Consider the following 26,246-nt stretch of genomic DNA (forward strand, 5'->3'; position numbering starts at 1 on the left):
GTTTTGGAGTCTATAAGGTTCAGATAGACACAAATTCATTTTTATATTAGAATATTTAGAATCAAAAATCGTAGTTATAGCCATAGCTTCAGAGCCCATAGTCTGATTTACCGTAGGAAACAATGGGATAAGATTCCTAATCGAATGCAAACTGCAGCGAGCAAATCAGTTGAACCAAAAATTGATGAGACTTTTGAGCGCGTTTTTTGTATTTGGTATTTGGTATACCTACCAAATTTCACACTAAAATAATATAACAGTGTCGTGTCCGATGCCGGTTATATTTTGGCCATGTCCTCTGAGTCCATTGTTCACTCCTGCTAATTTTAGGGAACAAAATTTCCGTCAAAACTTGTGAGAAATAAGTGCCGAAAAAGTGGGCGATACTTTTTGCGCACACATATACAAACAAACACAAATACTTGCCATCGTACTGCACTAAATTTTGCAACTTACGTGAAAGATATTCACACTTTAACTAACTTTTAAAGTTGTACCTGGTGCAATAACAACAACTGCTTCTGCAGTAAATTAAACGCTAAGCAAATATAATCTATCAACCAGGCTATCAACCCATATCCCGATTAAATCGGCCATATAAACACTATTTGACACATCGATTGATACGTCGATCTAAATAATGACTAAGAGCCACCCGACTAAATATATTATCCATACCAATGATTTGGTCGACACCAGATTTAGTTGGCATTCGTGAAGGTTGATTTTCACAACACCCGATTACGTCGGTGATAAAAACAGTTGGTTTCGTCGACACCTTGGTGGACACCCGATTTCGTCGATAATAAAAACAGTTGTTTTTATCGACACCCGATTTTGTTGGTGATAAAATCGGTTGGTTTCGTCGGCACCCGACTTCGTCGGTGTATCAGGAAATTTCCCATCTGTCAAATGTTTTATGGGGTTGTTTCCCATACGAGATTTTTTTTTGGAGCCACGACAATTTTTTTTTTACCTAAAATGTTCTGCGAATCCTCCCCTTTGCATCGAGGTATAAAACAGTTAACCTGGATTTAGCGATTTTCAACGACTTTGAAATGTCGCCGTGTGACATACCCGGATTTTCCAGCCCGGTGGCATCCCTATCTTACACAATAGGTTTGTTTTGCAGCCAACATTGCGCGACCGTATCCCACTGACAGTTCTGTATCCTAATGGAAATCAAATGTGATGTTTGTAAACAAAACACATACTATCAAAAATTTTATTCTGAGATGTTGGCTACAAAAACATGGCGCCGTGCCACCGACCTGGGATTTTCCACCTTCTGTGCAAAATGAGTTCACGCACGTGTTATTGATTTGACGACATTTTTCAGAACAACAAAAGCATGTTGGAATAGATATTTTTACCATTTAACACATGCATTTATCTTCATATTGTGGTGTTGGTATTACCTTTGTGTGCACTGACAAAACTGTGATGAGCAATTTTCGGTGAATACTTTTTGCTGTGCACATTCTTTATACCATTTGAAAGAAGGATAATTCAAACCTAGATCACAGACAAACAGACGTAACAGCTAGAACAATTTGTTTTAAAATCCATCGCCCAGCTATTTTACCACCACCTAACGTGCATGTTGTACAAAACAAAGTTTAGTACGACAATGTCAACAGAAGGCGCTAGTGTGAGATGTCAAATCCAAAGGTATACGATGCGCGCGCCCCTGGATGTCAAACTCGCAAGCAGTTGAATTTAAAACGACTGTTGAGCTCATGGTCGATGGGAATTTCCTCAGTGTTACGTCTGTTTGTCTGTGCCTAGATTCTCAAAATTTCAGCCCTCTGTGATGAAAACTCATTGTGCCACAGACATCAAACTTAGGAAAATTGTGAAAATTGTAAAAAAATGCATCTCAAACAAATTCAAATTTCTCAGCGAATAACGGTCCAATTTTGGAAATTAATACACCGTTGGAAAGGTAATTGTCTAAGCTTTAAAATGGCTGTTCTGTTGAGCTTACACTGTTGATAAAAATAGTCAACAATGGGTAATTATTGAAGAAAAATGTGTTTTTTGTCTAAGTTGGACTATATCTAACAAGCAGGGCCGAGCAGTCTCAAGAGACCACCACCAAAGTTTAGTTTGGGGTCTATACTATCTGCGGAACGAGAATCCAGCTGCGCATAGCTGCGGCTGAGCGTCATTTTGGCACGAAGTCGAAAAAAATGGATTTTTTTTGTTAATAACAATTATCGAGCACAAACAAAAAAAATCGTACAAATCAAATACTGCTTTAAATGTGGAACTGTTAAATGTCAAATTTAGTCTTAAAAATGTTACCCACTTTATTATTATTTTTGTGAAAATGGGTTAAAACAAACCGAAAATTATCATTCCATATAGAAACTTGATCTACCCAACTGGACTAAAAAGTTTTCAATGGTTTCACGATAACCTTGTTTATAATTCTCTGTTCATGTGCCATTTTACAATTTGTACCAACTATACTCAGGTATATTTATTTTCCTAATAAATATTATCTACCTACTTGCATTAAAAAATGCACTAGACGAATTAATGGATAATGTTGAACAACTTGATGATGATTTTGCTCTCGATGAAAATGTAGAAAATGAGTAGAATTGCTTGTCAATTTGATTTAGTTTTAAGAGAAAGTTAATAATCAAAATTTATTATGACAATTTATCAATAAAAATTAGGTTTTATTTTGTACAAAGCAATGAAATTTATTTCTTATTTTTGTGATTTTTTGCAGCAGTGAACACATGTTGCATGTTGACAAAAAGAAGCGACTAAATTGATGCCGTATTTCTTTGTTTCGCGATGAGATAAATATATATTCAATGAGATCGGAACAGCTCCTTTATATTCATCCCTGCAGTATGAAAAAATGGAGACAAATCATCAACTTTGTTAAAGATGTTGATATATGTTCAGTAAAAATAACGGAAACATATTAAAAAATAATCCTTTCGACTAGTTTGATTAATTTATTTGTACGGAAAAAAATATTTCCATAGGGGAGGGGGGTCTGATAACTTTGTGTGGGGGGAGGGGAGGTTTGGAAGACAAATAATTCTTCATCAAAATACCTGATTGATAAAAGAATACTCTTATACGACATAGTTAAAAAAATGGGGAAGGGGTCAAATCTTGGTTAGGGGGGGGGGTCTTCCACCTCCACTTCTCCTGTTTAATCTTATACATAGCAACCTTATTCTTGTTTTAATTTGCATTTGAACTGCCCCTAAAATTAAAAACAATCGTTCAAGTTTATTGTTTAGGAATACGTAGCTCATTACTGGGTTAAATACTAGTTACACCTTCCGGATACGATGAAAATGCATAAATATGATTAATTATATGCTAATCTTACTAGAATACTATAAAATAATGCGGAAAAACCAAAAAAATATTTTTGGCCACCCCTTTGTATGGAGCCGCCCCATAGTGCCATCACAGACAAACAGACATAACACATTGAACATTTATTCATCAAATTCATCGTCATTCAAACACTAACGACATCTGTTGATTTCAGTTAGTTGGGCAAATCGCGAACCAGATGGCGGTAGTGAGCAAACGTCAAACTCGAGCAAAAACGATGAGCGCGCCAAGAGTGATCGGTTGGCCAACTAATGATTATTTGAATTGATCAGTAAATCAGTGAACGATGGAAATTTGACGAGTGTTATGTCTGTTTGTCTGTGGTGCCATCGTCAGACTCAAGCCAGAGTTGAACCACAGACAAACGGACATAACACTCGTCAAATTTCCATCGTTCACTGATTTACTGGTCAATTCAAATAATCATTAGTTGGCCAATCGATCACTCGTGGCGCGCGCATCGGATTTGCTCGAGTTTGACGTTTGCTCACTATCGCTATCTGGTTCGTGCTTTGCTCAACTAACTGAAATCAACAGTGTTTGAATGAGGATGAATTTGATGAGTAAATGTTCAATGTGTTATGTCTTTTTGTCTGTGGTTGAACCAAGTAGATCTGTTGGCAGTTTCGACCACCCACCGATCTACTCCCTACATATTTGGGTTTTATTAACATTCTTCTTCTTCTTCTTATTGGCATTACATCCCCACACTGGGACAAAGCCGCCTCGCACCTTAGCGTTGATTAAGCACTTCCACAGTTATTAACTGCGAGGTTTCTAAGCCAAGTTACCATTTTTGCATTCGTATATCATGAGGCTAACACGAAGATACTTTTATGCCCAGGGAAGTCGAGACAATTTCCAATCCGAAAATTGCCTAGACCGGCACCGGGAATCGAACCCAGCCACCCTCAGCATGGTCTTGCTTTGTAGCCGCGCGTCTTACCACACGGCTAAGGAGGCCCTATTAACCTATTAGTTTCTTCAAACCAAATTAATACCAGATTTGATTTTTTTTATTCGTTCGATAGCGATTTTAAACATTGATCAACCAACCCACTTTAGAGCGTTAATGAATAAAGCTTCCAATGAATGATTGAATTTGTTATGATTAAACCTTACAACTCTATGATTAAAGATTATGATTAATGATTTATTCATTTTTGGCAATGATTTATGATTATGATTAACGATTAAATTAATGTTTGACAATGAATAACGATTATGATTAATGAATAAAAACGTTTGGAGTATGATTAACGATTACCGATCGTGATGAAATGTTGACACAATATGTGAATGAATAATGATTAACGATCAATATGAATAATGATTAATGATTATGAATAATCAAATTAAATGATTTGCATAGTGATCAATGATCAAGTAACCTTTCTACCAAGTTGTGTTATTAAAAGGTATAAAAATTGTATGATTATGATTAAAGATTAATGAATAAAAGCGATGTATGCAATGATTAAAATTGATGATTAATGAATAAACTCAAAACAATCATGAATATGATTAGTGATTAATGTTTAAATGTAAAAATCTATGATTAACGATTGATGTTTAATGATTGAATCGTATTTTTTGTATGATTATGATTAATGAATAATGAATAAATAACCCATTATGCATTAATCATGATTAAATCTATGATTAATCTCTAATGCTCTAGTGGATTTGATTTGACTCAACTAGGTCCAGGTGTCAAAACCATCGAAAGAACCACGCCAAAATTGGATTTTTTTTTTGCCCAATAGTCCAATAGCAATTTCGGCCATCAACCCAACTCACTCCAAAATATGATTTTCCCTGATTCGACTAAATCCGATAGCAATTACGACCATCGATCATCTCACCCCAGAGTGGGACTTTTTTAACCCAGCTAGGTTCAGTAATGGATTCAAACCACCGTACCCACTTCAGAACTTGTATTTTCCTTGATCAGAATAATACTCCATTGCACAGTGACGTCACGCACGACTTTTGACAGGTACTGGTCCTGTTGTTTACAGACGACTTTATTTTAATTTTGAGATACTTCTATCATTCTTTGGATTTCCTGATCGATAATTACCTAAACTTATCGATAATTACCTATATTTGAAATCGGAATGTACAGAATGTCTTCAACACCGTGAAATATGAAGATTAAATTTGGATAAAAAAATTCTAAGTCCGAAACGTAAACAACAGGACCAGTACCTGTCAAAATAGTGAGGTTAGGTTTGCCGCGCGCAATGACCTATAGGTACGATAACGATTCCGATCATCGAACCACGTATCTTAGAGTTGAATTTTATTGACCCAACGCCAACTAGACATATAACTGTTTTTTCTTCATTTGTTTATGACAAGAAAATTGAAGAAACAAGTTAAAAACGATTAACCCGCGACTGTGTGCAATTTTAAATTTCTTCACTACCGTGGCCAGCCCTAATTCCGCGCATCGCCTAATACCGTGGTTTTCATCAAAAATCAGAACCTGGCTATCATGGACATCGTATTATTTGGTGAAATGTTCAAACACATTATGTTTAGTTTGAACATTTCACCAAATAATGTAATGTCCATGATAGCCAGGTTCTGATTTTTCATGAAAACCACGGTATTAGGCGATGCGCGGAATTAGGGCAGGTCACGGTATAAGCAAGCACAAACTATAAGCGTGTTTCGTTGCAGATGAATACTGATTTGGAAAATTATCTTGACCGAGATCGCATTAGCCGAGATTATATTTGATACTACATTGGATGTGCCATATAAACAAAGTTCTGTTTTTGCATAAAATTTGACTTGTTGCTCTTCCCCATGTAGTGGAAACAAGAGACTTAGAGAACCTACGCTACATGAACGAAAAATTATGCTACACGGGTAATACGCAGATTAAACGCACCAATAACTTATTAGCCATAACCTTGGCCATAACAAACATATTTCTAAATAATTTGCTCATATCCAAAACCCTATTAACTCACTCGCTAGCTACTTCGAATGGAAGGAAGCGTTCGTTCGAATAATTCATCCGGAGGAAATGTGGCTCTACAAGAACCCCATCAGTCCCAGCTATGTCCCGTTGGTTCTTCTATACCCGGTCGTGTTTGGTCTAGTGGGACTAGCGTTCATCATTTACTACATCCGTAGTCGGGATTTCCACGATTTTAAATGTGCCTGGCTGGGTTTCTCGTTGGCCTGCACTCTCAACGGAGCCCTAACCGATATCTTAAAGGTAGCTGTTGGCCGGCCTCGGCCTGACTTTTTCAATCGCTGCTTCCCGGACGGGCAGATGACTAGCGACATGGCTTGCACTGGAGACGCATGGACAGTCAAGGATGGACGAAAGAGTTTTCCCAGTGGACATTCCTCGTGTAGGTAAATCTATTATATGTCTGTTTTTTTTATCTGGAAAATTTCTATAATTTTAGTTGCTTTCGCGGCTCTGGGATTTCTGGCGTGGTATCTTTTTGCAAAACTGCATGTCTTTACCGAACGTGGTAGAGGTCAGACTTGGCGGCTGCTGATCGCTGGTGGTCCTCTGTTTGCCGCTCTTTTGGTTGCAATCAGTCGGACTTGTGACTACCATCACCACTGGCAGGATGTGACGGTGGGTTCACTGTTAGGATTAACCGTCGGATATCTTAGCTATCGGCAGTATTATCCAGCGATGGATACGCGATATTGCTATCTGCCATATGGAGGAGAAACAGTATTAAACTCTAACTTAAACAGAAAATCTATCTGTAAAGGAGACCAACTTCCAGACGATTCCGATTCGGAAACTAAAAGGCTGTTAGGCGGCGAGAACAAGGATAGTAAATGGACGTAGTCGTGAGATTACGGCAATTTTTCTCTATACATGTGGCATTTTAAAAGAGTATGAGTCGTAATAGTACCTTCCAACAGAAACTTAAATGTGATAAGGAAGCTTAGTTTTATTTAAAATCTGATACAGGATAAAACAAACATAACAATGTTATTGGCTAAATGCATAAACACTCTAGTGGTTTGACCACAATACCAATTGGTAGCAAATCCAGTGAACACTTACTCATCTTTGACGTTGAACTTCATTTGAATAATATCACCAATCCCACACTCGAGCACATCTCCATCTCGAACGGGCCCTGCTCCAGCGGGGGTTCCTGTGAGTATCAGATCGTTTTCCTCCAACGTCATGTATTTGGACGTGTAGGCAATCAGTTCCGAGATCTGAAAAAATAAAAATGATGTAAACAACTTTCCGTACTTCCAATTCTACCATAAACCTACAGTGAAAATCAGATTACTCGTCTTATCATCCTGCCTAAGTTGATCGTTCACTTTGCACCACACCCGCACATCGTTAGGATTCTCCAACTCTTCGGGAGTTATGAGTCTGCTCACCGGCGTGGATGTGTCAAATCCTTTCCCCAAACACCAGGGTAGCCCCTTCGGCCTGGCATCCAGAATGAAATCCATGCCGGTCATGTCCAGTGCTAGGCAGTAACCGGCCACATAGTTCAAGGCCTGATCAGGGCTCACATTGTTGCACTTCTTCCCAATGACCACTCCCAGCTCGGCTTCGTAGTTAATGGCGCCGAAAACCTTGGGAACCTATGCAGCCAGAAATTTTTATATTTTATTAATCGGCTCAGGATCCATCAACTACGTAACGCAAAAATGTGCCATTTTCAAGCAGCCTCTGCCATAATGTCTCATTTTCAAGAATCTGAATTTTTTTTATCTCGATCGATACACTTTTTACAACTCACAATCGTTTCACGTTCTATAATGGAGACTTTCAAATGTATTAAAATCAATCGATCACTCTACTTTTTACTTATGTGGTTAATGTCGAAACTCTTAAAAAAACGGAAAAAGGGGTCATCATATGCGGGATTTGGAAGCTTGGGCGCGTTATATATAACTTTCCAGGCTCTGTAATGGAAGATGGATGCACTGAGGCCTTTTGCAAAAACAAAAACTTGAGCCATTTTTTACCGGGTTTATTCGCAAATATTTGGGATTTATGCGGTTTTGATCACGGTACGTATCTCTGGTAAAAACCGATTTCATTGTATAGTGCAGTTTGGTGCAACGTGCAATCAGTATGCTCACTCATCCCCGATGAACGAATGCAACGGTCCTTAAAGATAAACCATTGTTCAAAACAAATCGATCTGATCATGAAAACTGACATAGAAAAGTATTGAAGATAATTTGTCAAAACCCAGATAATATTACTTGATTATTTGCTAATAATGCCATAAGACAATCATATACACATGCACGCACACACAGACAGACATCACCTCATTTCGTCCCGACTTTCCATCATGAATTTGTACAGATTTGGAGTTAAGATTTATGTTTTAGTATGCCCTGGTGTACGAGAACGATGAAAAGCATAACCAATTTAACCTCACTTTAGATACGCAAAGAAAGTACGACAAATGACCTTGATAGTGTCTTCTTCAGTCGAAATCAGCGTGGAAATTGGCTTGAAGAATATCACCGGACTGTCTGGTTTAGAAGCATTTGTCAGCCGTAAGATCTCTCTGCATTATCGGAAAAGATAGAATAAAAATTAAATCAATTAAATCAATAAATAATTAATCAAAACTGGCTCAATTTCATACTGTCACGACCTTCGATAAACTTACTTGTAATTTACGCCAGCGCCAATAATTTTGCGCGTGGATTTGAAGAAGTTTTGCGACATTCTCTGACAAAATACAAACTTGCGCTCTAGCTTGGGCAATCGTTTCTGACTGGACGATAACAATCCTATAAACGGTTCAAATAGTACGAGTAGCGAAAATTCAATTTTCCGCTGTGTTTTCGTAAGTAACCTACCTATATTACAAATTGTGTGAGATTAAAGCATCTATATGCTTGCTATCGGTACCTTCGCGACAGTCACTGTGTAGCTAACAACAAATTCGAAAACATCCAATCGAGTCCACGGTCGGTCGTCGACGTCGTCAATGTTACTCCATTCATAGGTGTATTGAATTTTTCACGTTATCTCCCCCATCAACAATAATTAACTCTCTGCAATCTTACATCGTCTGACCACACCAATCTCTGAGAGGCTGGAGAGCGCGAGAGAGACATGGAAGCTCTTATCCTCAGCCTAAACTAGTCGCTGATACTAGTCTGAGCGCTGAAAGAAAGTTGAAATAAAAGCGGCACATAATTATTAACGTAATTGTAGTATTTATTTCTTTTAAATAATCATATATATCTATAAACAATATATCTATAACCAACGTCTGTGGTTCATACCACATTCAAATATCTTTTACATGTATAATAATAATAATAATAATATGGCATTCTCGCAACATGCTTTTCACGCATTGTACACCCAGGTTTTTTTTACGCGGTTGGAAGTCATTAATAGTGCTGTCCAACGAGCAGCTCGAAGTAGCTCGAAGTTGTTCCCGTCCTGCTTGTTCTTTTTTGTCAACAAATGGGCATGAGCAGGATAGGGAGAAAGTTCGAGCTACTTCAAGCTCTCATTCTTCTTTCTTCTTCTTATTGGCATTACATTCCCACACTGGGACAGAGCCGCCTCGCAGCTTAGTGTTCATTAGAGTGGCCCAGCCTAGTATGGGGAGAAAAAAAATCATCGGATTCTACGGGGCACCCTCCAGGTTTTTGCCTTTAGGTAAGAAAATCATTTTCTGAAAATTTCAGCTTGATCGGTTATTGCATAAGCTGGCGCAATTGATTTGAAGTTAATATGGGGATTTCAGCCGAAATACATGGGAAAATACACCTCTGTTACTATTTTGTACAGGAAATTGGATGGAAGATCCCGATTGAGCCCAGATTTGCAGGAAATGAAGTTAACATGCCAATGAACAATTCGACATAAAATTCTACTATGATTAAATAAAATTTAAATTAGTTTTTAGCTGATTAATTTGGATTTTGGTTGATCACTTTGAAATTCATTAATTGCCTTGAAAACAAGCGCATGTAATCGAAGGTAGCTGCGATATGTGTTGTGGCGCGCGTGCAGTTACTTATGTTTCAGTGCGCGCGAAATCACGCATCGCAGGCACCTTTTGATTGCATGCGTTTGCGCCAGCTTATGCAATAACCGATCAGGCTGAAATTTTCAGAGAATGATTTTCTTACCCAAAGGCAAAATCCTGGGGGGTGCCCCGTAGAATCGGACCACTTTTTGTATCCTGGGCCAGTCACTGTTCATTAAGCACTTCCACAGTTATTAACTGCGAGGTTTCTAAGCCGAGTTACCATTTTTGCATTCGTATATCATGAGGCTAACACGATGACTTTTATGCCCAGGAAAGTCGAGACAATTTCCCATCCGAAAATTGCCTAGACCGGCACCAGGAATCGAACCCAGCCACCCTCAGCATGGTCTTGCTTTGTAGCCGCGCGTCTTACCGCACGGCTAAGGAGGGCCGTTAGCTTAGCCTTAGCCTTAGCCCTTAGCTCTCATTGGACAGCACTAATTTCTCGGTTAACCTAAACATTCACAGCTTTTTAAAATACCCCCTGAATTTTCTTTGATTTTTTTGTGAATTTGCTTCATTGACGCTGAAGGTCTTAAACAACCAAAACCAAACCGTGTAAAAAAAATGGGTGTATCATTTTCAGTTGAAATATTTCAAACTCGTTACTCGACTACCGAAGTCGCATTTTCCGGAATAAACTAAACACTCTAGTTTTCATCATTTCTAAACTATCTTTCGGGTAAGGATATTTATGAAAAGCTGTTTCATGTTTTTCTTAGCTCCGTATACTGCACACACATACGTACAGTCATGTGCTCAGTTCGTCGAGCTGAGTCGATTGGAATTAAACATAATGGGTCTCCTGGGCTTCTAAAAAATCGTTTTGGAGTGAAATGATAGCCTTTGGGTACAAGTTCGTTGTACGAGAAAGAAAAAAAACCCTGATTAATTCAATCAAGTTGGAGCAGGCGTGACTGGCCCAGGGATAAATATTTCGATTCCCATGGGCAAATGGCCAACTGTTTTCCAAGCTGAAGTTCAGGCTATTCTTGAATGCTCTAAATTATGCTTACGCAGAAATTATTGGCATTCAAATATTTGCATAATGTCTGACAGTCAAGCAGCATTGAATGCTTTGAAATCAGCAATATGTAGATCTAAACTCGTTTGGGAATGTGTTTAGTCACTCCAAACCTTGGGTAGTCGTAACAAAGTGAACCTGTATTGGGTTCCTGGTCTGTTGCGGACGATGAGTACCCCTCGAGCACGATGCAATGTGGGCCTATTGGGCAAAAGTGGGTAACGCTCTAAACCTGTCAAACGACGAAATGTCACTTTGAATGTGTCACTCGGGATGAATTGCGAATTATAAATTGAGAATTCTACAAGGCAGTATTATAAAAAGTAAAACCTTTTTTTTTATTATTTCCACATTAATTCTAAAACTTTTTCTCAGTTCCTTATAGATTATTATTATTAATCTCTAAATTGTTAAGTTCTGTGCGGTTGAATTAATTTGGACACTAATCCGTAAGTTGGAAATTATAACTTTGTGAGTTGCTCTAATTAAATCCGTATTGCAGCTTTAGCAATACTTTGCGGTAAAAGCGAGTTTGCTTAAAGGTATCCGAAACGATAATCGTATATCGCACCAACAGAAACTAAAGGGATTATGGATCCGCGCGGTATCGTGCACCGGAGATCGGTCGTACGGCAAACTCGATCGCGGACGCGGTTAGCAGAAGAATATGATGACGATCAACATGAGGTTGTATCTGTGACGTCATCGGATGCAAACTTTGAAGCTACTGTAGTCGATGATAAACGAGCGGATGAAAAAGATTGCGGCGCTTGTGAACGTCCCAATAAGGCCGAGTGGTTCATGGTGCAGTGTAAGGATTGTGAGAAGTAGTACCATGTTTCCTGCGCCGGAGTGAGTCACAGAACAGTTAACTCTCAGCCGTTTTCGTGTGTACTTTGCGTCCCTCGAATAACGAATCCACCACCAACTTCGGCATCTATGCGGTCAAGCACATCTAGTTCACGAAGGGTTCGATTGGAACATGAGATGCAACGCCTAGAGGAGGAACGTGCATTGCAAGAGAAGATTCAACAGGCTACCCTAGATAAATTGGAGCGTGAGAAAGAGTACATCGCGCGGAAGTATGATCTCTTAGAGCAGCATGACGAAGCTTCGAGCGTGCATAGTGGTCAGACGAATCAGACTAGCAGAGTAAGAAACTGGATCCAGCAACAAAACTGTGCCGCGAGATCGAACAACGATGTCGGGAAGTCAACCGGCGGATGTGTTGAGAGCAGTCATACATTAGCCAGGGATTCGGTGGAACGCAGTAAGGTACAGATCACATCCACACCACTGAAGACGGGATCCTGTGCAATAGAAACAATCTATGAAGTCAACGAGAGTCACCCATCTTCTAGCATTGGAGGCGTAGCAAACACTGATTTGGAGAAGACGTTTGGTAGCATATCCGTCGGAGGTGATGAATGCCAGGCAAAAGCAGTGAACCCGGAGAGTATTGTGCCCCGGGTTGATGTTCAGCATTTCGTGGAACTGCTTAAATGTTCTACAATTCAAACTACCGAGAGAGGTGCTCGTCCGAAGAATCCATTGCCCCTGTACGAGAAGTGGCGTAGAGAGACCGAGGATCTACGAAGAAAACACGGGTTACACGAAGAGGAAATCGAAATACGGCGAAAACGAGAGTTGGATCTAGTTAATAAACTCAATCAATTGAAAGATATCAACGAAGAACAGTTCCAGTTACAGCGTCAAAGGGAAAACGACCTAGTGCGGCAACTACAACAGCGAGAAAATGTAGAGATCGAGCTTAAAAAGCAACGAGAGTTGGAGTTGGACAAAAGAAATGCGGAGTTGCAGCGGTTACGTAAGATAGAGCGAGAATTCCTGGACATGAAGGCGTGTTTCGAGGAGAAGCAAGACGGCGCTTGTGGAAATGTGAACGACATGGTTTCAGCGACGCCACGTCAAGAGGGGTTTCCATCACCAGTGCTGTTAATGAGCGAAGCGAGTATCGGAAGAATACTACCACAAAGTAGTACACAAGCAGGACCAGGTAACCCACAATGCCAAATCACTACCCCGGTAAGGGGTCATTCAAAAATGATGTCACAAGTTTTAGGGGGGGAGGGGGTCTAAGATTTTGTGACAGTACATGTACTAGGTATACAAAAAAGCAAGACAGAGGGGAGGAGGGGGTCTAGAAATCCCAAAAAGTAGTGGACGTCATATTTGAATCGCCCCTAAGTGCACCACATTTATCCACAATACCATGGAATTCAATAAACACAGCCCCTTTGAGTACCCCCCCTCCTCTCAATATGCCAGATAAGTTTTCCATTCCCACACCAACTGGTTGTCGATCTCAATATACTACCACGTCGCCAATGCCAATGTTCACCTCATATGTAAACTCGCCACATGAATTGCCAATGAATTTACCCATGTTTCCCCCCATGTCGATCCACAACATGATCATCGACAAGCTTTCAACCAGGTAAGCTTCCCCGTTGAGAACTATGGTTCAACCTTATTTCCCTCTGGACCATCACAACAACAAATTGCGGCCAGGCAAGTTATCTCTAGAGAGCTCCCTCCCTTCACTGGAGATCCTACAGACTGGCCAATGTTCTATAGCAGTTATTTGCATTCTACAAACGCGTGTGGATACACAAACTCGGAGAATTTGCTAAGGCTACAGCGATGTCTCAAAGGTACGGCTAGAGATGCAGTTAGCAGTCTTCTTTTACACCCGTCATCGATCCCTCAGATCATCTCGACGTTGCAGACCTTGTATGGACGACCGGAGCACATCGTAAACACCATGATCTTGAAAGTGCGCAATACTCCAGCCCCGCGGTCGGATCGATTGGAGACCTGGGTCAGTTTTGGTTTAATGGTGCAAAACTTGTGTGGTAATTTGAGGGCAGTCGGGATGGAAAATCATTTATCCAATCCCATTCTATTGCAGGAGCTGGTTGAGAAACTACCCGCTATTGTTAAGTTCGACTGGGCGCTTTATCAGCAAAGCCTGCCAATCGTAGATCTTAGTAGTTTTGGTGACTACATGCAGAAGGTTGCATCCGCAACCAGTAGTGTGGCCACGCCTCTGATAAGCCAACCAAGAGTAAGTAAGGATGATCGACCTAGGGGCAAAGATAAGGCGTTCGTGAATGCCCATGCAATGCTAGACTCAAGTCAAGGTAAAACTTTCGGGGCATCTTATCAGGATCATAAACAGAGCAAGTTGTCCATTCCGCCAAAGATAACCGAAGTCGTATTGCAATGTCTAACCTGCGGCGGAGGAAGTCACCAGACACCCAATTGTGCAACGTTCAACAAACTGTGCATTGAAGATCGCTGGAAGGAGGTGAAGGAGAAGAAACTTTGTGGTCGGTGCCTGACGGCGCACACTCGTTGGCCGTGTCGTGGAGAAATTTGTGGAGTGAACGGTTGTCAGAAGCGTTATCATCGGTTACTACATAGCGAACAGACAAAGACGACGAAAGAAGGAGCAAAGGATGTTACTGTTGCAGTTCACCGTAAAGTTACGTCATCAACATTGTTCCGTGTACTACCCGTTACGCTTTATGGGCCTAAAGGTCAAGTCAAGGCTTCCGAAGTATATATTGTTGAAAATCTAGGCTTACCTGCGCAAACCATCGATTTCCAGGAATTGGCCCAACGATATGAATATCTTAGAGGATTACCAGTCAAAAGTTTCACCGCAGCAGTTCCTGGATTGATGATTGGGCTGAGCAACATTCACCTACTGGCAACCCTGAAATTGCGTGAAGGGTGGGTTGGTGAGCCAATAGCAACGAAGACGCGCATTGGATGGACGATTTACGGAAGTTTGCGCGCAGAAATTGAACAGCTTCCACACCGCCAAATGTTCATAGACACGAAATCAACAAGTGAAGCGCTACATTCATATGTACAAGAATTTTTCGCGCTTGAAAGTCTCGGTATTGCAGTGGTTTCAGAAGTAGAATCTGTGGAAGAGCAACGGGCCCGAAAAATTCTAGAGGAGACAACGAAACGCACTGTGAGCGGTAGGTTCGAAACGGGTCTGCTGTGGAAGAATGATATAGTTCAATTTCCAGATAGCGAACTCATGGCAGAGAAGCGTCTCGTCTGCCTCGAGAAGCGGCTCAATAGAGACCCAGAGCTATACATCAACGTCAGGGTTGCCACATATACAGATTTTTCTGTATTTTACAGATTTTTGACGTAAAGCTGTGACCAAGAATCTGTATATACAGATTTACAGATTTTTGGAGAATTTACAGATTCTACAGATTTCTTAAGGATTTCAGTACGAAAAATTATTGTATATTATTTATATGCTTCTCTAAAATAATCTTATTAAAAACCATTCTGAGATTAACTAAATCTCAATTCGAAAATACAGAACATATGGTCTGTTGTAGGTTTTGTTTCTTTATTGGCAATTTATACTGATCATTTTTTTGAAATTTGATCAGATTATGTTCCAAATAATGTTCAGATTATATTTTAACACATGTGGTCTCAAAAAACGCTCTATTAATAATACCTAATAATGAGGTCTAATCATTATTTATCATATCTGAGTTGTTTTGAAATAGTTGATCAGTACTTCTTTTCAGTGTGGCTAAATATTAGTCTAATAAAGTTGTTGTGTAATTGTGCAAACAATTTGTTAAATATTTACATGTCTGTCTTGTACTTCCGCATAGTATTTCCAGACTTTATCTTTTCAAGAATTTTAACTTTGCTAAGAACGATTTTTATTTGGTTTAGTTGGATACAGATTTGCAATACAGATTTTTTGACTTGGGATACAGATATAAAGATTTTCTGGGGCAAAAATACAGATTTAAATGTGGCAACCCTGATCAACGTCCGCCGACAAATAACAGAGATGCAGGAAAAGGGCTATACCCATAAAGCCACCGCTGCAGAGTTGGCTGCGTTTGAACGTGGACGTGTATGGTTCCTACCGCTTGGGGTGGTATTAAATCCAAAAAACCCAGATTAATCCACCTAACGGTGATGGCGCCTTTCTCGCGCAAAAAGGTAATAAATGTAGCCTTTACGCTTACACCTCGATGATGTACAAGAAATGCAAAACAGTTACACCGTCTAATGTTATGATAGAAAATTTACACTACTAGACGACAGATGGCGCTGCCAAAAGTTTCTCGAATTTCCTATGTTCGAATTTTCACTTTCGGACAATTTCATAGTACTATGAAACTGAACGAAGAGCATACTTACGCCTAAATGCGTGCAACACGAGCATCTTTATAGTGCGATGAAACTCTTAATGGGAAGCCACGGATAAAATATTCATAGATGCAAGGCATTTTCATAACACATTATTGTTCTATGTGACTATGTCTCATCACTATTTTAATATTATCTATTTTTTGCAATTTGCAATTATTATGAAATTCAATAGTGATCAACAGCGTTTTAGTCTCTGCCGGATGCAACTTGTTGCAAGAAAATCGGTTAAGAGTTTCTATGTGAAAATTTGGCTAATGTTTTTTATGGCATTTTGTGCACACACACACGCACACACATACACACACACACGCACACACGGACAGACAGACATTTGTTCAGCTCATCGAGCTGAGTCGAATGGTATATAACACTATGGGTCTCCGGGACTTCTATCAAAAGTTCGAATTTGGAGTGAAATGATAGCCTTTCGGTACAACTTAGTTGTACGAGAAAGGCAAAAACCTGAAAAGGTGCGAGTGATTTGGGATGCGGCAGCAAAGGTCAAAGGAGTTTCCTTGAATACAGAGTTATTAAGTGGCCCGGATTTACTCGTTCCGTTGTTGAGAGTTATGTTTGGATTCCGTGAACGACAAGTGGCCATTTGTGCGGACATAATGGAAATGTTCCACCAGATACAAATTCGCAAAGAAGATCGCTCTGCACAACTATACAAGTAGAGGGACTCACCAAACCTGCCGATGGATACGATGGTAATGGACGTGACAATTTTCGGTGCAACATGCTCTCCCACTCATTCGCAGTTTGTGAAAAATAGAAACGCCGATGATCACGAGACAACGCACCCTAGAGCAGCCAAGGCAATCAAGGAGAGGTATTATGTCGATGACTATCTCGACAGTCTTGACACAACACAAGAGGCGGTCCAGTTAGCGCTGGAAGTGGCTGAAGTTCATAAGGCAGGAGGTTTCTTCATTCGGAACTGGATATCGAACGATGAAAATGTGTTGGAATGTATAGGACAAAATAACCCCACTACAGTAAAACGTTTTGTTGGGGATACCCAAGCTGAACGTCTGCTAGGAATCGTCTGGCTCCCCGAGAAGGATGTATTCACCTTTACATTGAACTTTCGGGAGGACATTTGTGAATTGATCGAAGGTACATTAGTGCCGACCAAACGGGAAATGTTGCGAGTGGTTATGAGCATCTACGACCCATTGGGACTTGTGGCAACCTTCGTTATCCACGGAAAAATCTTAATCCAGGATGTCTGGAGGTCTAGCATCGACTGGGATCAACAGATTCCATTGGATATCTTTGGGCGTTGGAAACTATGGTTAATGGTCCTGCGGAAAATGAATGATGTGAGGATCCCACGATGTTATTTCCCGGGGTACAATCCAGCTAGCTACCGTTCGTTGCAACTACACATCTTCGTAGATGCCAGCGAACAGGCTTTCGCAGCTTGTGCATATTTCCGTATCGTTGATGGACAGAAGGTTCGTTGTTGTCTCGTTGCATCAAAGACTAAAGTGGCACCACTCAAGCCATTATCGATTCCTCGCCTAGTAAGTGAAATTTTGAGCTTGTCAACAGCGGAAGAATGGCGGTGGGTGCCAACAAAGCTCAATGTGGCCGATGAAGCCACGAAGTGGGGAAGAGGAGCGACATTGGAAGCAGGTAGCAGAATTATGGAGGGGCCTCTATTCCTATATGACGATCAACCGGAGTGGCCGAAAGATATACGATCAAGCGCGAAGGAGACGCAAGAAGAATTACGTCCAGCGTATATAATGAGTCATCTACTGATGAAACCATTTTTGAGTTACGAAAAATTTTCAAAGTGGGAGAGATTATTAAGATGCGTTGCCTACGTGCATCGTTTCGTAACTAACTTGAAACGACGCTGCAAGATAGTGCCAGAAGAAAAAGGATGTCTCACGACGGCGGAGTTGCAGAGTGCAGAACAAATACTTTGGAGGCTGGTACAGTCTGATGCATATCCGGATGAAGTAGCTGTATTGAAGTACAACACACAAGCAAGCAGCGCGAAGAGACTGGAGAAAACAAGCCCGCTGATGAAGTTGTCACCGGTTATGGATAAACATGGTGTTATACGTATGGACGGTAGGATCAACAGAAGTGACTACGTAGCTTACGATGCTAAGTACCCCATAATACTAGCGAAGGGACATGCCGTAACCACATTGCTGATGGACTGGTATCATCGCAGATTTCGTCATGCCAACAACGAGACGTGATCAATGAGGTTCGGCAGAGATTTCACATACCAGGTCTGAGAGTTCAAGTTCGGTTAGTGAAAAAACAGTGTATGTGGTGCAAGGTGAATAATGTTAAACCGGTACCACCGAGGATGGGACTTTTGCCGCAAGCAAGACTGACACCATTCAGGCGAGCGTTCACTTATACCAGGTTAAGACTACTTCGGGCCATATTACGTTAAAGTTGGACGATCTGCAGTAAAAAGATGGGTCGCTCTATTTACATGTCTAGCGACGCGGACGATCCATCTCGAGATAGCCAGTAGTTTGTCAACCGACTCATGCAAGAAAGCGATACGGAGGTTCATAGCGCGTAGAGGAGCAGCAGTGGAGTTTTACTCGGACCGAGGGACTAACGTCGGACGTCGGTGACGTCGGTGTCAATCGGGAATTGGTGAGCGAGATCAAGCTTATCAATGCCCAACTCAGCAGTACTTTTACGGATCATCAGACACAATGGAAGTTTAATCCACCGGCAGCTCCACACATGGGGGGATGTTGGGAGAGAATGGTTCGGTCTGTCAAAGTTGCGCTGGGAGAACTGCCTTTCGAACGGAAGCTTGACGAGGAATCCTTAGCTACGTTTCTAGCCGAAGCCGAGAATATGATTAACTCGCGGCCCCTAACATTTGTGCCGATTGAAAGTGACAATCACGAATCATTGACCCCGAATCATTTTCTGATGTTGAATTCAAGTGGGGTGAAACAACCTGAAAAAACACCAGTGGAGGAGGGCTTGGCTCTGAAGGGAAGTTGGAATAGGATACAACACACGCTGGACAACTTTTGGCGTCGTTGGTTGAAAGAGTACATGCCGACAATAACACGGCGAACGAAATGGTTCCAAGATGTTCGACATATACGAGAGGGTGACTTGGTGGTAATAGCGGATGAGAGAGTGAGGAATAGGTGGCTTAGGGGTCGTATAGTGAGGGCATATCCGGGTAAAGATGGCATAGCACGTCGGGCAGACGTACAAATTCCTGATGGGTCGGTGCTGCGAGATCGACCAGTAATAAAGTTGGCATTGTTGGACGTTTGTAATCGTAGTGACGCCGAACCAGATGCGAAGTTCTAGCGACACGTGGGGGAGAATGTTGCGGGCGATAAGTACCTCTCGAGCACGATGCAATGTGGGCCTATTGGGCAAAAGTGGGTAATGCTCTAAACCTGTCAAAACGACGAAATGTCATTTTGAATGTGTCACTCGGGATGAATTGCGAATTATAAATTGAGAATTGTACAAGGCAGGATTATAAAAAGTAAATCTTTTTTTATTATTTCCACATTAATTCTAAAACTTTTTCTCAGTTCCTTATAGATTATTATTATTGATCTCTAAATTGTTAAGTTCTGTGCGGTTGAATTAATTTGGACACTAATCCGTAAGTTGAAAATTATAACTTTGTGAGTTGCTCTAATTAAATCCGTATTGCAGCTTTAGCAATACTTTGCGGTGAAAGCGAGTTTGCTTAAAGGTATCCGAAACGATAATCGTATATCGCACCAACATGGTCATTGTGGCATTGAAGGCAATGAACAAGCTGATATGCTGGCCAGACTTGGTTCATCTCGACAATTCATAGGTCCCGAACCATTTTGTGGCGTATCAGCGTGTTCTCTTCGAATGGAACTCAAATCTTGGGAACATTCTAAAATAGAGGACATTTGGAAAAACACTTTGATTGCGAGGCAGTCTAAACATTTCATCACAAAACATTTCATCATCATCTTTCAAAAAAAGATCTTAACACATACACAGGCCTTATAACAGGCCATTGCCCGAGCCGATATCACTTGAAGCTGTTAGGAAAACTTCAAGATGATGTATGTCGTTTCTGCGGCATACATGTAGAAGACTCGGAACATCTGTTATGCCATTGTCCGGCAATTTTTAGAAAGAGATTACAGTTCTTCAACAAGGGGCTGATAGAACCTTCAGAAGTTTGGGGAACAAGTCCCAATATGGTAGTACGATTCATCAGAACCATAATACCGCATTGGGATAACGCTGGTAGTCAAGGTAATGCAATTGCTCTAAATAGTAATGATGCGTCAACTTGACAAAGCTAGATCAAATGGAGCATATATCACAATAAATCTAACAAATGGTCGCAGTGATTAAAATACCCAACAAGGAAAAAAAATTGTTCCAACCCGCATAATGAAAAACGACATACCATGCAGTCAAAATTACATATGCGTTATAAGATATATTTTCACTATTCACTTCATTGGTATCATACAATTTTAACCTTGATTTACCATACCAACCCTACATCAACACTTGCTGTTAATACATAACATGTTGTCGCTGTGTAATTATATAGTTCTTCAATTGTACATCTACCACCTGATGTATAGTACATCGAAAATTTTATTCGAAAAAATGACCGGATTTAAATGTTAATTATACTTAACCGCCCATTACTCATATGGTAGTTTGGCCGTTTACCATCTGAGCAACTGTTGAAACAGTATATGAGACTGTCCATTTATAGTTAACTACTGTTAGTGAGACCATCGCTACAATAACGCTTAATCTTTTCAATTATAACAGATGCGGTCTACATATGGTCCATGATTATGCGGGAAGATACACAAATTCTTCTACCACTTCAAATTTTTCACCATTTCACTACCACCACCCACGTTGATTGCCATGTGCCATACCATGTACCACAGAGAACAGACATGGAGGCTCGAACAAAATTTCTTGCAATACATGTGTAAACCAACACACCGAACCTCAACGCCATCGACGTCGACATTGCAACTCACAATCTCATTTTGACAACACGATGGTGCTGATATGCTCTTGCGTGCATAACGACACTAGCGCACAGTGGCATTTTTTGATGACGCTAGCGCTGATTATGCACGGGATAACGGCGACATTCCAAAGTTATTTAAAATAAACAATAAAAAGTTATCACAACATGGCGAGTACAGCTTCAACGTCTGTTCTCTGTGCATATACTTCGTTTTGCTGGTATATGTGTGCACGCCTCGCTACTGTCCTGGCTCCTCCTAACACTGAGCATCTAGTCCTGGGCTCCTCCTCGTCGAAATTCTTGGTCCAATTCCTCATACAAATGGCGCTCACTCCGAAATTTGAACGCCAACCTCTCCAGCCGATGCTTGTACTACGCCTCTCGATGCTTTACAGACCAGCTTCTTCTCCTACCGGACTCCTGCTGACCAGCCAGCATCCTTCCGCACGTTCCAACATACTGATGAATTCCGTCTGGCGCTACCCACGACTTACGTGGCCGATCCATGATCCCACTGCTGTAACGTCGACGGTCAATCCCACTAAGATGTAGATCTGGAACTGTTATGGGCCCATTACCTGTTGGACAGAGCAAGGGAACCCCCTCACAAAGGCTAACAATACTAGAGATAGGCCACTGACTGATACTTCTGCCAACAGCTGCAGCTCTCTTTATTAGGCTATCCATGAGGAGATTCAGCGATGGGACTTACAATCGAAATCAAAACAAAGTGTGTATGCAGTTGAAGGCAATCTACTTCTGGTGTAAACCGGGCCTAACAATTTTCTTTGGATTGTTCTGTCAGTCCGGTTAGAATCTGTCAAAAACTCAAGGTAAACAAAAATCGTCAGCTGATCGGAGCTGTCTCATGGATTGCCTTATTTCAACAACAGGTGCAATGTGCAATGTCTTCAACTGTCTAAGACGAGTTTTTGTGCTTTCCATTGATTTCCACTTCGTTTTGTTATCTTTTCAGATACGTAGGGTATCTGTTCCCATATTAATATTGGGAGGATGATTTGCTTGTAGACAGCAAGCTTATTTTTCAGGGACAATGACGACCGGCGGTTGATCAAAGGGTACAGTAGTTTCAACAAAACGTTACACTTTGTCACCGTTTTGTCAACCTGTTGCCTGAAAATAAGCTTGCTGTCGAGGGTCAAGCCAAGGTAGTCGGCCTCATTGGCTCATTCCACAGTCGTGCCATTGAGGATGATTTTACAGTCCCCAGGCGGAACAAGTTTAGGGGATTTGGAGTGGGGGAAAATGATGACCTGGGTCTTCGCCGCGTTGATACAGATCTTCCAGCTGGTGAGGTACTCTGTCAGGGCATCCAGGCCTCGTTGGAGTTTTGCCACTAGCGCTCTGATCACTCTACCGTTGTAGACGATGGAAGTGTCATCTGCGAACAGAGACAGAATGCCACCTTCTGGAGGTTCTGGCATGTCGGAGGCGAACAGATTGAAAAGCAGGGGCCCGAGGATACTGCCCTGGGGGACGCCTGCGACTATGTTGTGCGCATTGGAACTCGCTCCGCTGATTGAGACCCGGAATGACCTTGTCGACAGGTAATTGTTGTTGATTTTCACCAAGTAGCTGGGAAGATTGTAGCGTTGTAGTTTGTACACCAGGCCATCATGCCATACTTTGTCAAATGCCTTCTCGACATCGAGTAAGGCCATGGCGGATGTTTTCGAGACAAACTTGTTCCGTCTGAGGACGTTGGTAACTCGAGTCAGTTGGTGTACAGTTGACCGACCGCGTCGGAAACCAAACTGTTCCTCGAGCAAGATGTTGAGATTTTCGGCAGACTTAAGTAACCGATGATGAATAGCTTTTTCGAATAGCTTGGATAACCCTGAGAGAAGGATGATGGGTCGAAAACTTTTGGGGGAGGAAGGATCCTTCCCAGGCTTCCGGATGGGGATGACTTTCGCTGACTTCCAGGACGAAGGGAAGTAGCTGAGCCGGAGACACTGATTAAAGATCAGCGAGAGGTGCTCAAAGAACGGAGCACTCATGTGTTTGAGCTCGAGATTCAGGATGCTGTCGAAGCCTGGAGCCTTCATGTTCTTCGACGATTTGTTATAGGCCGTCAATTCGTCAGCTGGGATCTCCAACTCCTCCGAGAAGTCGTTGGGAATCAAATGGATGTTGTTAGCATGATCGTTGACGGCTGCTTCGTGTTGACTGACGATGTTTTGCCCAAGATTGTGTGAGCTGACGAAGTGACGACCTATTTCAGCGACCTTCTCTGCAGGAGTTATCAAGCGATCCTTAGAGCCATTATTGTCTAGTGGGATCAAAGGTGGAATGGGCCGAGGCTTGGATTTTAGTATTTTGGTCATTTTCCAGAACGGCTTAGCATAATCTGGGAGAGTGTGGATCTTATTCGAGAAGTCGTTATTTTTGAGGTGCACCATTCTGGCCTTGATAATTTTTGTGATTCGATTGCAGTGTGCCTTAAGCTGAGGCAGTCCAGTACGCTGTAACTGCCTGCGAGTGACATTCCGCAATCGAATCAAATCTTTGGTTAGTGTATCAATATTTAAGGAGTTGCTTACCTGCCGAGCCGTCGGGACATGCTGCTTTCTGGCCACCGAGATTGCCTCTTCGATGGCGCACGGCTGGCGGTCGATACTTTCCGGCGTCTCCGGACGCACCTCGTAATCAACGGAGTTGTCGACGCACTGCTGGAACCGCTCCCAGTTCACTCGATGGTAGTTTCGCCGTAACTGCTGGTGCCGATTGACCGAGGAGCCCACTTCCGCCACCACCGGATAGTGATCCGAACTGAGCTCCTGGTGGACGACGAGGTGGACGACCGGCTGCGAGATATGACCATTCATGTTCGTGATGTATCCAGCTTTCCACGCTCGCCATAATGGCGGCTGCTATAATTTTTCTGACAGTAACTGCTTCCGACGCCGAGCTGTGTTCGACGCTTTCGTATCTAGGCAACAATTTTCACTTTGTTTATTTATTCATCTCAGAGGAAGAAAATTATCCACCTGCAAAAACGAGTTTAAACAATTTCTTAATTTTCAGGAAATTTCTTATTATATATTTGAGTTTTGTAGGATTTGGCGATCATTGATGTCACTTTCACGAATGAATGGTGCAGCAATTCTCAGATTGAACGGAAAAATAATCTAATTTCATGAAAAGTTACTCAGACTGAAAAAGGCGAACAGGTGTCGATTGCAGGCGGCTGAAAACTCATACAGATACCCATCACACAAATACGTGTTGTGTCTTATTTGCTATTCAAAATAGATCCAAGTCGTGGCCATTGAGGAGAACTAGGAGAATCGCGTAAATTGCTTTAGAGACCGGCGTCAGTTTGAACGGATCTCGGTGGCCGCATAATTCTTTCTTCTGAGTGTACGAGTCCAACCAAAACAGGACCATCGCCACAGACTGTGTGATCAAGGTCACGGGGGGGAGTATTTTACTTCGACGATAACAGTAGTGCTGTCCAATGAGCAGCTCGAAGTAGCTCGAAGTTGTTCCCGTCCTGCTCGTTCTTTTTTGTCAACAAATGGGCTTGAGCAGGACAGGGAGAAACTTCGAGCTACTTCAAGCTCTCATTGGACAGCACTAGCGTGTCCTTTAGTAAACCGCTTCAAGTTTTTGAATTTCTTTTAAATAATAGATCATCCAATGATTATTTTGATACAATAAGCCCCACCATTTTGAGATCTATTTGTTTTTAAAATTTCTGTTTGATTATCCTTCACTAGTTTTGTTATATGTACTATGAGATAAGTTTAATAGAGCATGAATAATTTCTGAAGAGCTACGAATCTGCATAAAAAAGTTGTTAATTATTAAAATTGCTCAAGAAATTTCCAAAAAAAAAACCCTGATACATATTTCCAGATTGTATTTGAAATAATTCTTTATAACTAAAAATATAAAACATTATTTTCTTTTATAACTTTATATTATTATAACAATTCCCTATGAGCAAGTCCCTTGATTTCTTCCGTAATTGCACATTGCATAAATTGCATTAGAAAATAATTAATTTATGCTATTTGATCCTCTTCTATTTAAGATTTCTCCAGAAATTACAAACCGTTCGTAGACGGAGATATTCAGTTTTGAACTACAAACAAAATAATTTGTATTTAAATCTGCACTCGGATCCGCCCTTTTCAGCCTGAGTAACTTTTCTCGCAATTTAGTTTCCTTGGTAAATCCAGGTACTGCTGCACCAGACATTCGTGAAAGTATGACCAATTTGCACAAAAACCTACAAAATACAAATAAGTAATGAGAAATGTTCTAAACATGAAGAAATTCTTCAAACCCGATTGTACAGATAGTTTTTCTCTGAGATTAATAAATAAACAAAGTGAAAATAGTTGCCTAGATACGAGAGCGTCGAATACAAATCGGCGTCGGAAGCAGTTACTGTCAGAAATATTTATAGCAGCCGCCATTATGGTGAGCGTGGAAAGCTGGATAGGTCGAGGGTTGCGTGGATACCGGACCGACTCCGCCGAGTGGAGGAATCCGGGCTCAAGATCGTGTAGTGGCCTTCCTCCATATCGTT

At 41.2% G+C, this 26,246-nt stretch overlaps 2 protein-coding genes across 3 annotated transcripts in view; one reads left to right on the forward strand and one right to left on the reverse strand.

Moving 5' to 3' along the window:
* Positions 1–7,428, forward strand: part of LOC134219220 (phospholipid phosphatase 5) — a 24,128-nt gene extending 16,700 nt beyond the window's left edge. Inside the window, exons 3-4 of the mRNA XM_062697913.1 lie at positions 6,367–6,749; positions 6,807–7,428. Coding sequence (XP_062553897.1) covers positions 6,367–6,749; positions 6,807–7,207 — 784 coding nt within the window. The 3' untranslated portion in view covers positions 7,208–7,428. The remainder of the gene's footprint in view (positions 1–6,366; positions 6,750–6,806) is intronic.
* Positions 7,263–24,419, reverse strand: LOC134219221 (acylpyruvase FAHD1, mitochondrial). 2 transcript variants are annotated; one of them, XM_062697915.1, is made up of 6 exons: positions 24,250–24,419; positions 9,213–9,526; positions 9,024–9,127; positions 8,819–8,918; positions 7,651–7,974; positions 7,263–7,590 (listed from the first exon to the last, which is right to left on the reverse strand). In XM_062697915.1, the coding sequence occupies exons 3-6, from the start codon at positions 9,080–9,082 to the stop codon at positions 7,426–7,428; spliced, it is 648 nt and encodes a 215-aa protein (XP_062553899.1). In that variant the 5' UTR covers positions 9,083–9,127; positions 9,213–9,526; positions 24,250–24,419; the 3' UTR covers positions 7,263–7,425. The 2 variants fall into 2 exon arrangements, with proteins under 2 accessions (XP_062553899.1, XP_062553898.1); XM_062697914.1 differs by having other exon boundaries at positions 9,024–9,147; positions 9,217–9,526; positions 24,250–24,417.
* Positions 24,420–26,246: the final 1,827 nt, after the last annotated feature.

Source organism: Armigeres subalbatus, chromosome 3 (genome assembly GCF_024139115.2).
Source record: "Armigeres subalbatus isolate Guangzhou_Male chromosome 3, GZ_Asu_2, whole genome shotgun sequence".
Lineage (NCBI taxonomy): Eukaryota > Metazoa > Arthropoda > Insecta > Diptera > Culicidae > Armigeres > Armigeres subalbatus.

Coding starts and splice junctions, on each gene's coding strand:
- LOC134219221 (XM_062697915.1), bottom strand. CDS start 9,082: ATGTCGCAAAACTTCTTCAAATCCACGCGCAAAATTATTGGCGCTGGC. Junction 8,919..9,023: donor GGCGCTGGCGTAAATTACAA/GTAAGTTTATCG, acceptor CCGATAATGCAG/AGAGATCTTACGGCTGACAA. Junction 7,975..8,818: donor CTGAAGAAGACACTATCAAG/GTCATTTGTCGT, acceptor CTGGCTGCATAG/GTTCCCAAGGTTTTCGGCGC.